Source organism: Lotus japonicus, chromosome 4, assembly GCF_012489685.1.
Source record: "Lotus japonicus ecotype B-129 chromosome 4, LjGifu_v1.2".
Classification (NCBI taxonomy): Eukaryota; Viridiplantae; Streptophyta; class Magnoliopsida; order Fabales; family Fabaceae; genus Lotus; species Lotus japonicus.
In genome coordinates this window covers 70,778,765-70,793,340 of record NC_080044.1, presented here as the reverse complement: position 1 = coordinate 70,793,340, position 14,576 = coordinate 70,778,765, and the positions used below count along the sequence as shown (strand labels likewise).

Sequence of the window (14,576 nt, the reverse complement as noted above, 5' to 3'; positions counted from 1 at the left end):
ACTAATATTGTACTGTTCTCAAGAGAAATGTTGGGGGTTAAAAGGAAAATGTTCCTTCCAGATTTATTTCTATGGTGCAAACATCTAATAAGCATCTAGAATAACAATGAAAGAGAAGAGAAATAAGTAATTTATGTAATATATAACAATATGATAATAAAAGAGTCAGAGAAAAATGAGTATATGAAAGATGTCTGCACTATTTAAATGTCTAAGTACAATAATCATGATTAAAATTACATAAATGATAGGTGTACTTCCAAATAGTACATACGTCTTGAGACACCTCTATTTTTCTCTCAATCTCTTATTCGATCATATCACATTTCTCTCTAATGATCTACATTAAAAGGTGTATGCAAATCATTATTGTTAAATTTCTGGTTGTGCTTTTAACGGCTAGTCGATGTAGATAAATGGTGGACACGTGGACGGTAGAGGATTGGTGTGAGCATAGATGATCTGTGATGCTCCTGGACTAAGGTAGTATGATAATGGAGGTTTCTGACTCTTTCACGTGCTCATCTGAGGTTCTCCAAGGTAAGGTTCTTAAATCTTGATGCTAAGGACAATTTTTCATAAATTTCATTGTTTTGTTAGGGCCCCATCTTGACCAGGAAATGAATTAGCTCATACCATTGGACATTGATAAATTTTAGGAGTATAATGAATGTGTGTTTAAATATTCATTGATCCAAGTGTAAATCAACATTAACACGTACTTTTAACATAAAAAAGTTAATGAAATCCAAACAGAAAAAAACAATACATGAATAGGTAAACAAAAAACACAAACTCCATAAGTTTTAAGTCACATGGTGCAATGTCAATTAAGAGTTAGAATAGCATGGGACCAATGGACCATAACCAACCTTGGCATCTGCCATCCTGGGCCAAATGACTACTGTCAGAACTGGCATACATACAAGGAAATTAGTTTCCTCTGTGAGAATAGGAAATTAAAACCGTTTGTTTTTACCTTTGCTTGATAACTTTTACTCCTTTGGAAAAAGTTGGAAAAAGAATTATAAGCCCTAAACTCTTTTGGTCTAACCACATGGCTTTCAGCCTTCAATGATTGGAATAGGCGAATTTTTGTTTTTTAGAGAATAGAATAATGGAAATCACTGTAAGAAAATTATGCTTAACTAGGATAACCAATTTTGGTTTATATCTCAAAAGAGGTTTAATTTTCTAGGAGAGCAATGTAGTACTTGCTGAGTTTGATAGAGAGGCAATGGAGATGGGAAATAAATGTACATAAGTTTTTTACTTGCATAGGAAGGACCTAGCAAGGTGATGGATCTACAACCACAACGTGTGGCGTTGTCTCTTAACTATGAAGTTGAGAGTTCGATTTTCACCTAGAGGAATATAATGTATTTTGTTGTCATTCATTTACTTACTGTTCATTATGATTGACAGTGGCTGCACTCATCACCAAAAAGTTATAGGTAGTAAGTATCGGCCGATACACCGATATGATACGCGATACGATACATTATTTTAGGTAAATGATACGTATCGTACCTGTGTATCGAATTGTCCTTGTATCGCGTCTGTATCGTATCATGTATCGTTGTATCACGATACGAAGTTGTATCGCACGATACAGAAACTGGGCAAACAGGGTCGGATATTTGTTTTTCTAGCGTTTTTTTACGGGTTTTTTTAATCTGGGCCAAAGTGGGTCGACCCACCTGACCTAATCTATTTAGGGTTTGAAATTACCCTAAATCCCCACTTTCAACTCTTGACAAGGGTTCAATTTCAACTCTTTATTAAGTTGTAGCCTTGTAGGATCAAAGCATAGTTTAGCAAGTATGGAAGTGCTTTGCATTTGTCATGTTATTGATGATTTTGAAGGAGATGAAGACTTGTATTTGTCATATTTTAATTAATTATATTATATATATCATATATTTTTCATTTATGACTTATTTTTGTTTGTGTTTGTATCGTACGATACATAATACGATACGATATGTGATACGAAAAATAGATCTTTCGATACACGATACGATACACGATTCAACTACCATAATTAATGTATCATATTTCTTTGGGTTCGAGTACATATATCTGAGATATATACAAGTTCTGAAGTAGGGTAGTTGTGAATTTATGAAGTTGAATTATTGCAAGAGGTTGTGATGGTGATGAAGTCTGATAGATATCAATAAGCAAATTTTGAGGGAGAGTGAGACGTGGGAGGAAGAGTGCCATGTCCAGTGGAAGCTGCAATGATTATAACGGAATAGTGTACCAACTTTTTTGGATAAATATATTTCCAAACCCTTGACGTGACTGTGATAGAAACCATAACTTTTTTTATCTACTTATTTTAGCTTTTTTTTTTTAAATTCATTTCTATGTGGAGCAACCCAGTGATCCACAAGCTTTGGTAGGGGGCTGACATCTCTTCTTCCGAATCATTTATTATGCAGATTAACTTGAACCGGCCCGTTTATTACGGGTTGTGCGACCCGAATACCAACCTCCAAGGGCCTCAATGAGACAATGAATATGGCATGTCTGGTTATTAGTTATTACCACTATAGACTAAAGTGTTCTTAATGCCATTTTCAAGTCTTCATTTACCATATCTACCTGAAATTAAATGCTTCAGGACTTGAGGTTAATAGAAGATATCCACATGTGATTGTCCATGATGATATTAAACTTATTGTTAGTCTATATATGTGAAACCAAGCTCGAACGGATTGTTATCCAAATTCATAAAAGGAGTTTCGTTTTTTTTTTTTTTTTTATCTCAAAGTGAGTATGAATGAGTATGCAAACTTAAACCCTGCGACTCTAGCAAGTAAAAGATTCTATGAGATAGATACTTCCATTGCATCAAACACTGGAGTCTACAAATTCTGTTTTGAATTCTACTGCTGACTTGAGAGGTTGAAGTGCATTTCTGCATGAAAATGCTGATGCGTTCAACTTGCGTACCATTGGCATGGAATGAACTGAAATTGCACCTGTTAGGAATGTCAAGAAAAGAAGCCTCAATTTTAACTAGTAATCACTCTTCCTAGAAGGCCAATTGCTGCTGTTAAGAGCCCAAGTAACCCACCAGCAATGACCTGCAGAATGAAGGAGAGCAGGAATGAGAATCATCAGTGGTAAAAGAGTTGGCACTACAATCAACAATCAATTTTTTGAACAACGCTGATCCAAACACGCATTTGGTATAATACCGTGGTTAACCTACTTTTTTAAACTTCAGGGGGTGTTTGTTTCCAGCTTTCTAAAATAATTCCTAGAAAAACAGACTTGGGAATGAATAATCTCTTAAGAATATAGCATTCACAGATGTAGGAGGAACTAGAAATGCTCATATAGAATAACAACTACTACAACAAAAGTCTTATTCCACCAAGTGAGGGTGACTATATGAATTACACTACGCAATTGAACTCGATAAAAAACCAGGTTATGGGGAGTATTATTAATAATAAGCATTTTTAACAATCTCCTCCCAAGTTCTTTTTTATTTCCATCTACCCCTCTTTACGAGTCTAAATACTATGTTATCAACCATTCTCACCAATGCGTCTAAAGACCTTCTTTTTACACATACCACATTAACTGATTTCCTGTCAGCTTCTCCACAACATTTACATAGAATGTCTAGTAACAAAGTTATGGAACCAGTGCAAAAAGTCTAATAATGCAAAAACTGCCATCTTCTGGTGCAGTAAATTCCATTGGTTAAACACAGATCCATCAAATAATTATAAGAAACAATCAAATGCAAAATGGTAACCTGAAGAGGTGTATGCCCAAGAAGTTCGCGAAGCGGTTTGCTTTCAGCCAGAGGATGCTCAGCTGGGAGTTCATACACAATTTGGTTTAAAACCTGGGAAAATTTCACCCATTCAAATTTAGTATAATAAAATACATTGAAACAAATCCAAAACAAAAGAATGAGGTTTTATTTCACAGCAATCACAGGCAAACAGAAAAAGTCTTCAGTAACATTTGTTTTTGGTTCAAACTACCCAAAACACTACCAACTAGCTCAATCCTAGTGGCTTTGGAATTCCATATCTATATAAGACAGAAATGTGCATAGAAATAAAGGGGAAAATATGGCATAGGTGAAAAAATTAGTAGCATAAACATCAAACCTCTGCTTGGCGTCCTGCTTGCAACCTTACACCAGTGGCATCATACATCACCTGCCAGCAATCTATTCATCAGAAATTTACAGAGCCATATGAAACAACATTACATTAATTTCTCATATCTAACCTAGTACATCTTTTGCAGCCAAAAAATCATTTTTTCCATAATTTCCTGAAAGGGCTTTTGAAATTCCCAAAATATGTTTTTACCAAAGATGCTATAGTTGTTTGTAGGACATCAGATGCTTTCTTAACAGTAACTAAGTACATATTTGGAAAAACCTCTACAATTGGTTGTAAAGTCAGAATCAATTCTGGGGAGAAACTTTTGTTAGTAGCTCCTGGGGTCCAGAATTTACTATCATGAAAGAAAAGTTGATACTAACATGCTAACAAGTAAAATAGGACATCAGATTGAATATTCCTTATATCACACATCATAGTAAACAAAATATCAAGTCTTTTATGAGGCCTCTACACAAATTTTGAAGAACCAAAAAGAGAAGTCATACAATACAAGCTAAGACCAAGGCAATTGCAAAAAGAGGTCCTCCAAAGCCTTCTTGGAACCCAATGGCTGCTGCAAGAGCAGTGACAACTGCTGAATGAGATGATGGCATTCCACCAGATGCTACTAATTGCTTCATATCCCATCTTCTTTCCTTAAACCTGCATTATCTAAGAAACATCAAGGGTGGGCTTGTTTTAATTGAGAAAATTGTTTAATGTTTCGTTGCTGCTTGTTTACACCATTTTTCTTACATAAGTGAAACTAAAAACTTTTCTCAATTAAGACACTTTTTGTTTGGATGGAGGAGGCTTTTCATTTTAATTTATTCAAACATTTTATTTATGTAAAAAACTTTAAAAAGGGAGGAACAAAATGAGACACTATCAACTCAAGCAACCACTATTATATAATTCTCTAAATTTAAAAACAAACAAAAAAACTAATCCTTGCGGCCTTGCCCTCCAAAGCTACTACATCCACCAACAACGTGTCATCTAGTGGTAGAGAAGCTAGATCCTGTAAGGGTGACTACACAAATTTAAACCCCAGGTTGATCATCTCTTAGGAGGAACGGTCATAGTTTCCCGAACGAGTTTACACCAATTAAAGAGAAGAAAAAAAACTACTGCATCCAAATATCATCTTCTCTTTCCTCGGAATCAATTCTGGTACCTAAAAACTACCCAGAGGAAGCTTCTTCCTAGAATTGATTTTGGGTTTAGAATCAATTATACAAGAATTTTCAAACATTCTATAAGTTGACTCTAATTATGTTATTTGTTAAAAGCTTCTCATGTCCTAAATCATAGAACCATAACAACAAGATCAAATTGGATTTAAGAGTCATAATATAAGAGTCATATGGATTTAAGAGTCATAGGAGAAAAAAAGAGAGAGAATACCAACCAACCAGGTGGTGAAGAACTTGATGCCTTGGGCAAGAGCGAAAGCAACGAGGGCGGAAATGAGAGGGTAATTGACAGAGATCAATGAGAAGGAAGTTGAAGAATGCATGGCTGCAACCTCAGTCTCACCCATCATAGCCATGGCTATTGCTGAAAGTTATGAAGAATTAGTAAAGGATGTGGAAGCTGGTAGGTATGTTGAGTGGGAACAAAAGAGAGATTCATTTGAGAAGATGCCGTCTTAACTAACTGTTTGGTTGGTTGCTTGTTCCAAATGCTAACTAACGGTCGCACCTAAGCTTTTAGATATATGATAATGACAGGTAGAATATGCATAATAGTTGATTGAATAGTCATTTTAGATTTAAGGGTTCAGTAATTTTAGTTTTTGAAACATTGAATTAGTAAAAGTAGTACATTTTGACAAATGTAACATACAGTTAACTCACATGCGTATGTTAAGTGCCATGTGTCATACTATCAGCCCATGTGCAGCACTTTGTATTAGTCAAAGCTAAATTAGTTTGAATGCAACATGTATTTTGTTTTGGATTCTTAACTCTGAGAATGAAACATATTTTTGGTTACCCATTTACCCCTTAATATGAACATCTGTACTCTGTAGTGAGATGATTAGTTATTCTCAGTGGTAAATTACATGATTACTATCACCACAATTGTGGGAGATACTGAAAAAATTATCTATAACTGAATATTTTTTTCTTATGGTTAAACAAACTGAATATAAGAATAAACTAAGAAATAAGAACGGAATATTCACTGACAAAATCAACAGAATATTCCATAGAATTATACGAATAATATACTCTGCTCTAAACCATTAAACAGAAGACAGTACTTATTTGACCTGTCATAACCAGTAATGTGATAAATCTTATATAAAAAAAATGTATTTTTCTTTTATGGAAAAACATTAGAGGATCCAGATTTCTATATTCACACACTTCATCCACTGTGTTGCTTAACATGTTATTTTTCAGTAATGGCGAAAGTTTACATGCACTACATATTTGAATTTAAGTTAATGATAGCATCCTTCATCATTGAGTGCTATTTACATAATGGGGGGGGAATAAGACAGATAAGGGTCGTAAATCCTTGACCCTTACCACCTAGGACGCATAGTATCCCAATGGACAAATGCAAGAGTAGCACCGCATTAGGTTGAGCTTCAATCTTCATTTGGCCTATGTTAATGTCACAACCTGAGGCAACAGACTTGTGCTGGCGCCACATTCACGCCAGTGACAACATGACAGGACTCACATAGGTCCCCAAAATTACTGTTTTTTTCTCCCTTGGATCAATGCATACCATGGATTCGGTTTAAGATCAGGGACCCTCAATCCAAAAAAAATCAGATGATAAAATCAATAATAAATGGCTACAGCATATCTTTTCCAACATAATTCTTCAGTTCTGACTTTGCTGCTTCCATCACCACCTTAAAGTCTACATTCTTATACCTTCCCCTGCAACCCACAAAAAAAAGTTCAATTTAGCACCTTACTCTAGTGACTGATATAAACCTAAACCTACAGCGAAATAAAAAGTCAAATAAACATTTAACCTTCTTCTGTGACATAGAAGTAGGAGCCAAAAATGTTGAAATGAATAGAAACTGCTCACTAGGTTTTCCCTCCTCTTTTTGTTTCCCAAACAAAAGCTAAAATTTTTGAAATCGCAAATTGTGGCTAATGTTTACTTTTTTATATTGGTGCATGTATACAGAACTCTAACTAAACTAGTGCAAAAAACACTAAGTCGCTCAAATTATTTCCTACTATCAACAAGTAATTATGGTCACCAAATAAAAAAAATTAAATTTCAATGTACCAGAAATGGGTTTTACACCATGTTGTAGAAGGATAGGCTGGGCTTGCAATTCCATGCATTATCCTCGCAACAGCTCTTGGTGTAAATCGAGCCTGTGAATTACTTTGTAGAAAGACCTGGTGATCCCCAAAGGAATAGATACTTTTTCAGAAATTTCAACCATAATATGTATCTGAGTTTATTTAAGATTCTCAGTATGACCACGCGACAACTCACCTTTATATCTGCTCGCAGGAAAGGGCTGCCCATGTAAATGGAAGCAATTTTAGTAACAAGACAATATAGCACATAGCAGAAGTATATCCTTACAATCAAATAAGTTGGTCTCAACTTGCAAGAGAAGTTTATTTATGACTTTGAATACCCGAAAAAGCTATTTTAGAAGTCATAGGTTAAATTTGTGTTCTTTACTACCAATACTACTGAACTTTAAGTAACAAAAATTGGTGAGAAGTAAAAACCTGCTTTGAGAAATTTTCTTGCAGAAATCAGTATTATCAACTCCTGCAAAGTAATCCAATATTTTCCTTTGCAAGCATGGTGTGTGATTGGCATTACTGCAACCGTGCATCTTGTCGCATAGATTTACAGCAAAATATGCAGCATTAAACATTGCATCCATTTTTCGTACCTACTCAAAAGAAGAAAGAACCATGAGAAAATAATCAATCAGTAAAATCTTATTAATGAATTACTCTACAAACACACAATGCGACATATAATCTAAAATAAATTATCCAACCGGACTCATTGATCATTGAGAGGAATACGGGGCAACATCAAAATAACATTCATATACATCTGAGTCCCATGAAAACAAAAAAACTGTGCAGAGGATACGGCGTCCTAAATGAATTATGAATGTATCTCCAAAAATATCATAATGGATAAGTTTCACATTAGTTTTTCATAATTTACTTACCTTGCAAATTTCAACTTCAGATAACCATTGGGTAACATCTGCTGATAGAGAAAAAAGATCTGTTGGGATTTCAACAATCCTATAACAGTAGGCCAAGTCCTTCATTTCATAAGTTATTTCTCCCATTACCTGTGAATATTTCACAAATAAGGAGGTTAGATTGTTTATACCACAGTACAAACAAGACTGCTACTAATACCACACACACAAAAATAGTTAGGGGCCCCAAAATAGAGAATGAATTGGAAATACTTTATGCAAAATTAAAATTTAAACAACCCCCTCATGCACACAGACAGCCAAGCACACTATCTTTCCAGATCATGACAAAAATATATTGAATTTAAATTTAATTACTCAGAAGAAGGAAGATCTCTCATGTACTTTCAAAACATCCTTTGTTATGTTATGTCCATGCGCGAACTCTTGAAAAAAATATTTCGAGTTATTCACAAATCCAAACCTTCAGGTTGGACAGCTGATTTGTTAATTCAACTGCAGTAACTCCCATGTCATTTGCCACAGTTGGAATATCAAAAACATATTGCCCTGTCTTACTTTCAGATCTGAAAATCACATAACAACGATTCAGTTAAAGATGAGATGTATGAGTATAACTAGAATTAAACTGCTTTTCCAGTGTTCGTAATCAGGAACAACCAAGCACCATCAGTAGGTATTCCTTCCCTTTATAGAAACTGAAATTTTGGAATCAAACTCCATCTCAAAGTCTACAACATTGAAATAATTTGTAGGATAATGACCAGACCATCCAAGGGAAACAGGGAAAAGTTTTGAAACAGTGAAAAGCAAAGAAATGTAATATGTTTATTGTTACCTTTTTATAATTACTGCAATAGCAGAATCCTTTTTGGCAAGGAACGGTGGTGGAGTCTGCATTAGTGCCAGAAATTAAAAATATAACCAACAAATTAATCAGTGAAATCACACTTATTTCTCTAAATTTCAGCAAAAAATGACATGGAAATGTCCAATTTGAAAACTTAATCTTAAATCAATAGTTTAACATATAAACTTAGATAGATAGTGTTCACAAATTTATTTATGACAAAAATCTAATGCAGTCAAAGGTACACACACACCTTATGAAAATTCAAAACACAAGTTACATTTATCGGTGGAAGTACATGCAAGTACTGCACATCGCCCAACTCCAAGCGTGTCAAAAGTGTGAGCATCACCTAATAAAGGAAAATATTGGAGAAAAGTTTTAAACTGTAGACCAAGACACTGAAAGTCAACATATAACAATCTAGAGTTTCATTACAAGAAGCGGTTTCATTACTAGCATGTGCTTCTATTTCCTTACGTAAGTAGAAAAATTACTAGTACTTGTAATTAGATGGTTGCCCATAAAATAAATAAATGTAAAATCCTAATCATGTTCAGAAACTCCACATTACTTTGTCTGGTCTAAAGTTGATCTCTCAGGTTTCAAGAACTTAAAAAGGAGAGAGATAAACAAAATCACATTCGTGCACTTTTACAAGATTACCTACAATCATAATGCCTAAAAATGACATTTTACCCCGAGCATGCATACCCCACAGATACTATGCTAATGATTCTCTTAATTCAAGCATGTCCAAAAACATTGAAGCTACTGACATGGCTATCAGCAATTTGCAATTTCCCTCCATTAATCATCATAACATCAGCATGACTAACTCCTCATCAAGATGTTATGAAATCCATTGAAAGTTTTAACCGAAATCACTCAATCGAGTTATTAAAGTTAATAAAATTTAAATTCAAAGTTAGTATTGAGTAGAGTACCTCTTCTTTCATATCAAACCTGCGTGAAGCAGATTCTTTGATTAATGAACAGATTTTCCCACATGAGTTTTTGTCAGAAGGAAACACTTCGCGCAGAAATTTATTCACTGCATACTCATCTACTCCTTCACTGAGGATAAGAAATGCATCAAATAAAGAACAATTTGGCAGTGTGGAAAAAAGAAGAAGAATTGTCTTACCTGTACATTAGACTACGAAGTTTGAAATATGTCTCATCGTCATAAAATAGGTGACAATAAGACAACCTCCCATCTCTTCCAGCACGTCCGATTTCCTAAAGTACCCATTCCATATATTAAGCAAAACATGTGATAGATTGCCATGCTACTACTAGAGTTTAGAAGAAATCATATACCTGTACATACTCTTCAAGACTTTCAGGCAAACTGTAATGAATTACCTAAACAAAGATATGGCAATGAAGATCCATTATGAATTACTGTGACATACAGGATCTTTATATAGTAATGCAAATATGTAATGTGAAATACAAGAGAATAGTTTATGCATTGTCAACAGCATTTGTAAATGGTAACTATCAATTAAAGGAACTACCCATGAACAGAGACCAGCAAAAGAGCCCAGTTTTCCAAAACCACCCCCCTCCCATTTTGCAATTTTAACAAAATAAAAATCTTTTCAGAAAGAAGCAATTGTTTCTGATACAGCAAAATTTCAGGTTTGAAACATTAGAAAATGGACAAGCAACGAGAGCACAATGAGAATCAATGAATCACTGTTTAAGTATACCATCCGAGATAACTTATATTGTCCGAAACCAGTTCGGACAAATTAATGCTGAATAGTGAAAACCATAATGTATTATTAGCCTTACTGCTCCAACATCTCTTTTATCTAGTCCCATTCCAAATGCCACAGTCGCAACGACCTTCATGAAAAATTGCAAGGTATCAATTGGCGTAGTATTGTTGTACTAAATGAACCAAAGATAGAAAAAAATGAAGAATACTATGTAAAAAATCATCGCACCAAGAAATTGATAAAATTAGTGATTAGAACCATAAAATTCATCCTACCACTCTGATCTTGTTGGAACTAAACAACTCCTGCACATAGCTACGTTCCTTTGAAGTGATACCACTGTGATAACTCTAGATCATAATTCACAACAATCTTCAGATTTAACATTCAGCGTCAAGGGTTACAGAAAGACATGCAATGTCAAAAAGAGAAATAGGGAGCTAACCTTTGCCAAGATATTGTTATCATTCAAGTATCTGCTAATTGTATCAGTTTCTATCTGGAACAAGAAAAGGCATAATCAATTTCTACATATGTAGAGAAGTTACTATATATGATATATCCACTATAGTAAACAATATTACTTGCAAGCCTAAGTAATTAGCCATATTCTAAACAATATTATACATATCAAATGCTGTGAACTAGAAGAGAAAAGATATTGCGACAAATGCGGATGAGTTTATCAAATCATAGAGCACCCAGTACTTCAAAATAGAAAAAAAAAATCCATGCTCACACCTGAAATTTGCAGTATATGATGATGCTTTGAACTTCCGCAAATGGAGAAGACTTTATCAGAAGCAGGAGGTCTTTCATTCTATGATGTTCAAAGAATTGATGTGTAAGTTTAACAAAGTTCAGATGAAGAATGCATACAAACTAACCAAGTAAATAGCAGCATCTAACTTGCCTATTTTTTACCATCGACACTGATAAATGAAAATTGTCCCTTAACTGTGCCTTCTGAATAAGATTGGTACGAGGAATATCTAGTGCAGAGATGATGGCATCTAAAGTGGTGGTTGTAGCAGTTGCTGTCATTGCTAGAACAGAACCTACATTAAGCCTTTTATGAAGCAGAGATGCTCTAAGTCTCATGAATGAAGGTCGGAAATTGTGAGACCTGTAAAATAGTTTAAAATCTAATGATGAGCAAGGAAGCAGAAGCATACAACGTGAGATCTCAAAGTACAAAATATGAATATCACCAAATGAAAATTGGAATTCACTCACCATTCAGATATACAATGCGCTTCGTCAATAACAACAAGTGACACAGCCGACCCGGCAGAAATAGTAGACAGAAACTCTTCGTTCAGGAACCGCTCTGGTGAAACAAAAAGCACCTGTATGAATTAGAGTTATAAACATTTTCAGGTAAGAGTGAGTAACCACCTTCTATAAATAAACCGTGATAGGAAAATGTGTCAAACAAAAATGGCCTATAAACAATTGACACCACCAATATGCAAATCAATCTGCAAGAGTGCTACATATTTCTGCAAAACTAATCTGTGCCAAAAGTTGCATTCAGTCGTCAAAAGTCCCACCTTAATCGCACCTTCTCGAAGCTGGACCAGAGTTTCAGAGGCTTCTTCAAGAGTCTAAAACAATGAAACAAAAATAAATCAATTAAGAAAGATTTGAACTTAAATTATCTGTCATTAGATATGGTTCATAATAAGATAACACAATTACACAAACATTATTTGATTCATGTGCTGACCATACGAAAAAAAATACTATGGCCGTTATTGTTTCTTAAAAAATATCATGCCATAGTAGGTTTGGTTTAGGTTTTACAAACCAATTTAGGTTCCAAAATCAATTCTAGGCTTCTAGCAATAAGCTACAAAATGCAACTTTAGAGGAGAAGTGCATTGACTTCTGTGTCCACCACTCAACCAAAATCAAACACACACCAAGTTATCAATAAGCTAAAATGTGAGTAAGGAAGACTGTGAAAGGCTACAAAACACACCTGGGTGCTGCTGATGAGAGCACCCCTAATGCAAGAAGGCAATTGCTTTAGCTGATCAATGATTAATGCTACCAATGGACTAACAACCAAGGTAATCCCAGGCAAAATCATCGCAGGCAACTGATAACACAACGATTTCCCCGCCCCTGTCGGCAAAATAAGCATGGTTGATTTCCCAGCAAGAACCATCTTGATAGCCTCAAGCTGCCCCTCTCGAAAACACTCATAACCATAAATCAATTGCAGCAACTTCACCAAGTTCTCATCAGATACCTCATCTCGAGCCGCGGAAACAGCCTCTTCCACCGCTTCGCAGTCAATCTCCCTTGTCTTACAACGCCCCCTTTGCTTCTTCTGTTGCTGTGCAGCATTTCCAGAACCACCCTCCTCCTCATCATCCTCCCCATCTTGTTCCAATTTACCTTTACTTCTCTTGTTCCATCTACCACCAAATTTCCCATTCTTCTTCCACCCCTTCTTCATAAACTTCCTTTTTCTCCCACACAAGTTCAGCTTCACGAAATTCCCTTCGCCAACGCCACCGACGCCACCGCCACCACTCTTTCGCAGCTTCACCGTCGGCATCGGCACGCTAGCACCAATCAAGTTAAGATGCTTCTTCTTCTCAACCTTCTCGAGCTTCCCGGAGTTCCCAGCGTCTGAATTGCTAACCGGTTCGTCTGTAGAAGATTCTAGATTGAGAACCGGTCTTCGAATCTTCGAGAAGGAAGCGAATTTGGAGAAGAACCCGGCGGGAAGGTTTTCGATGGAGTGGGAAGTCGACGACGCCGGAACAGAATCAGAGTGACGGCGAATTTGGAAGGGCGCGGAAGGGAGGGAGAGAGGGTCTGGCTCTGGATCTTCCGGGTCGGGTTTTGAGGGGCTGTGATGGGGTTTGGGAGGGAGTGGTTTGGGTTTTGAGGGCTTGATTCTGATTCTTTTGGGTTTGTTGGGGACTAGAAGAGGTGGTTTTGGTGGCGGTGACGGTGGTGGTGGCGGTGGTGGATTTGCTTGTCGTGGTGGAGTTGTAGAGACGTGAGACCCGTCGGAGTCTGAATCGGACTCCATTTTTTGTCGGGTCGGAGCAGATGAAGACGAAGATGAAGCTAACATTTATATCAACATTTCCCGCCAAATATTTTTCTGATTTTTTTTATGGGTTAGATTTTTGGGCCGTGTTGGGCTATGGGCTTCATGAAATCCTAAACAAAGCCCTGTATTCTTGCCATAGTTTAATGGTCATCACACAACAAACCCTTGAAATGCTATTTTGTGTATCCTAAAATTTCTTTGGGCTAAGGTACCTTTCAAATATTTTCGGAAATTGAACTTCCGTAACATGAAAAAATTGGTTTACGATAGGTTTTTTAGTTACCGAGGAAGATTAAACAAGATTATTTTGGCACAAAAGAGACACGAAGTTGATAGGAGGAAACTTCCAAACTTAAAAACGAGAATTAACCCATGTTAAATGCTTATCTAAAGCATCCGCCGCCATGTTACGCTCCTGTGAAATATGACTAACAGATACTTGTAAACTTCTACATAACAACTCACGGATTTGCTAAATTCGTTGTTTGTGCCAGAGCACAAAAATTCAGTTTGTGGAACGAAAATGAGACTTTCTGAAAATGAAGTAAAAATATTGTTAATTTTATATGGACTAATCTAAAGGTAT

General features: G+C 35.8%; 2 protein-coding genes across 3 annotated transcripts; both read right to left on the bottom strand.

The window, feature by feature from the left end:
- Positions 1-2,825: 2,825 nt before the first annotated feature.
- LOC130715744 (uncharacterized) lies at positions 2,826-5,815 on the bottom strand. Its single transcript, XM_057565861.1, has 5 exons — positions 5,561-5,815; positions 4,652-4,808; positions 4,143-4,193; positions 3,779-3,871; positions 2,826-3,095 (listed from the first exon to the last, which is right to left on the bottom strand). The coding sequence occupies exons 1-5, from the start codon at positions 5,695-5,697 to the stop codon at positions 3,024-3,026; spliced, it is 510 nt and encodes a 169-aa protein (XP_057421844.1). The 5' UTR covers positions 5,698-5,815; the 3' UTR covers positions 2,826-3,023.
- Positions 5,816-6,533: 718 nt separating this feature from the next.
- On the bottom strand, positions 6,534-14,010 carry LOC130715209 (ATP-dependent DNA helicase Q-like 5). Of its 2 annotated transcripts, none has more exons than XM_057565286.1 (19): positions 12,899-14,010; positions 12,468-12,521; positions 12,151-12,263; positions 11,828-12,040; positions 11,656-11,734; positions 11,360-11,413; positions 11,190-11,264; positions 10,988-11,041; positions 10,508-10,552; positions 10,332-10,426; positions 10,132-10,261; positions 9,465-9,536; positions 9,173-9,228; positions 8,798-8,900; positions 8,335-8,463; positions 7,874-8,043; positions 7,629-7,653; positions 7,413-7,528; positions 6,534-7,048 (listed from the first exon to the last, which is right to left on the bottom strand). In XM_057565286.1, the coding sequence occupies exons 1-19, from the start codon at positions 13,964-13,966 to the stop codon at positions 6,961-6,963; spliced, it is 2,739 nt and encodes a 912-aa protein (XP_057421269.1). In that variant the 5' UTR covers positions 13,967-14,010; the 3' UTR covers positions 6,534-6,960. The 2 variants fall into 2 exon arrangements, with proteins under 2 accessions (XP_057421269.1, XP_057421268.1); XM_057565285.1 differs by having other exon boundaries at positions 9,438-9,536; positions 12,899-14,009.
- Positions 14,011-14,576: the final 566 nt, after the last annotated feature.

Coding starts and splice junctions, on each gene's coding strand:
- LOC130715209 (XM_057565285.1), bottom strand. CDS start 13,966: ATGGAGTCCGATTCAGACTCCGACGGGTCTCACGTCTCTACAACTCCA. Junction 12,041..12,150: donor GCGCATTGTATATCTGAATG/GTGAGTGAATTC, acceptor ACTATTTTACAG/GTCTCACAATTTCCGACCTT. Junction 11,042..11,189: donor GTTCCAACAAGATCAGAGTG/GTAGGATGAATT, acceptor TTTTTCATGAAG/GTCGTTGCGACTGTGGCATT.
- LOC130715744 (XM_057565861.1), bottom strand. CDS start 5,697: ATGGCTATGATGGGTGAGACTGAGGTTGCAGCCATGCATTCTTCAACT. Junction 4,809..5,560: donor ATCAAGTTCTTCACCACCTG/GTTGGTTGGTAT, acceptor TAGATAATGCAG/GTTTAAGGAAAGAAGATGGG. Junction 4,194..4,651: donor CCTTGGTCTTAGCTTGTATT/GTATGACTTCTC, acceptor GATTGCTGGCAG/GTGATGTATGATGCCACTGG.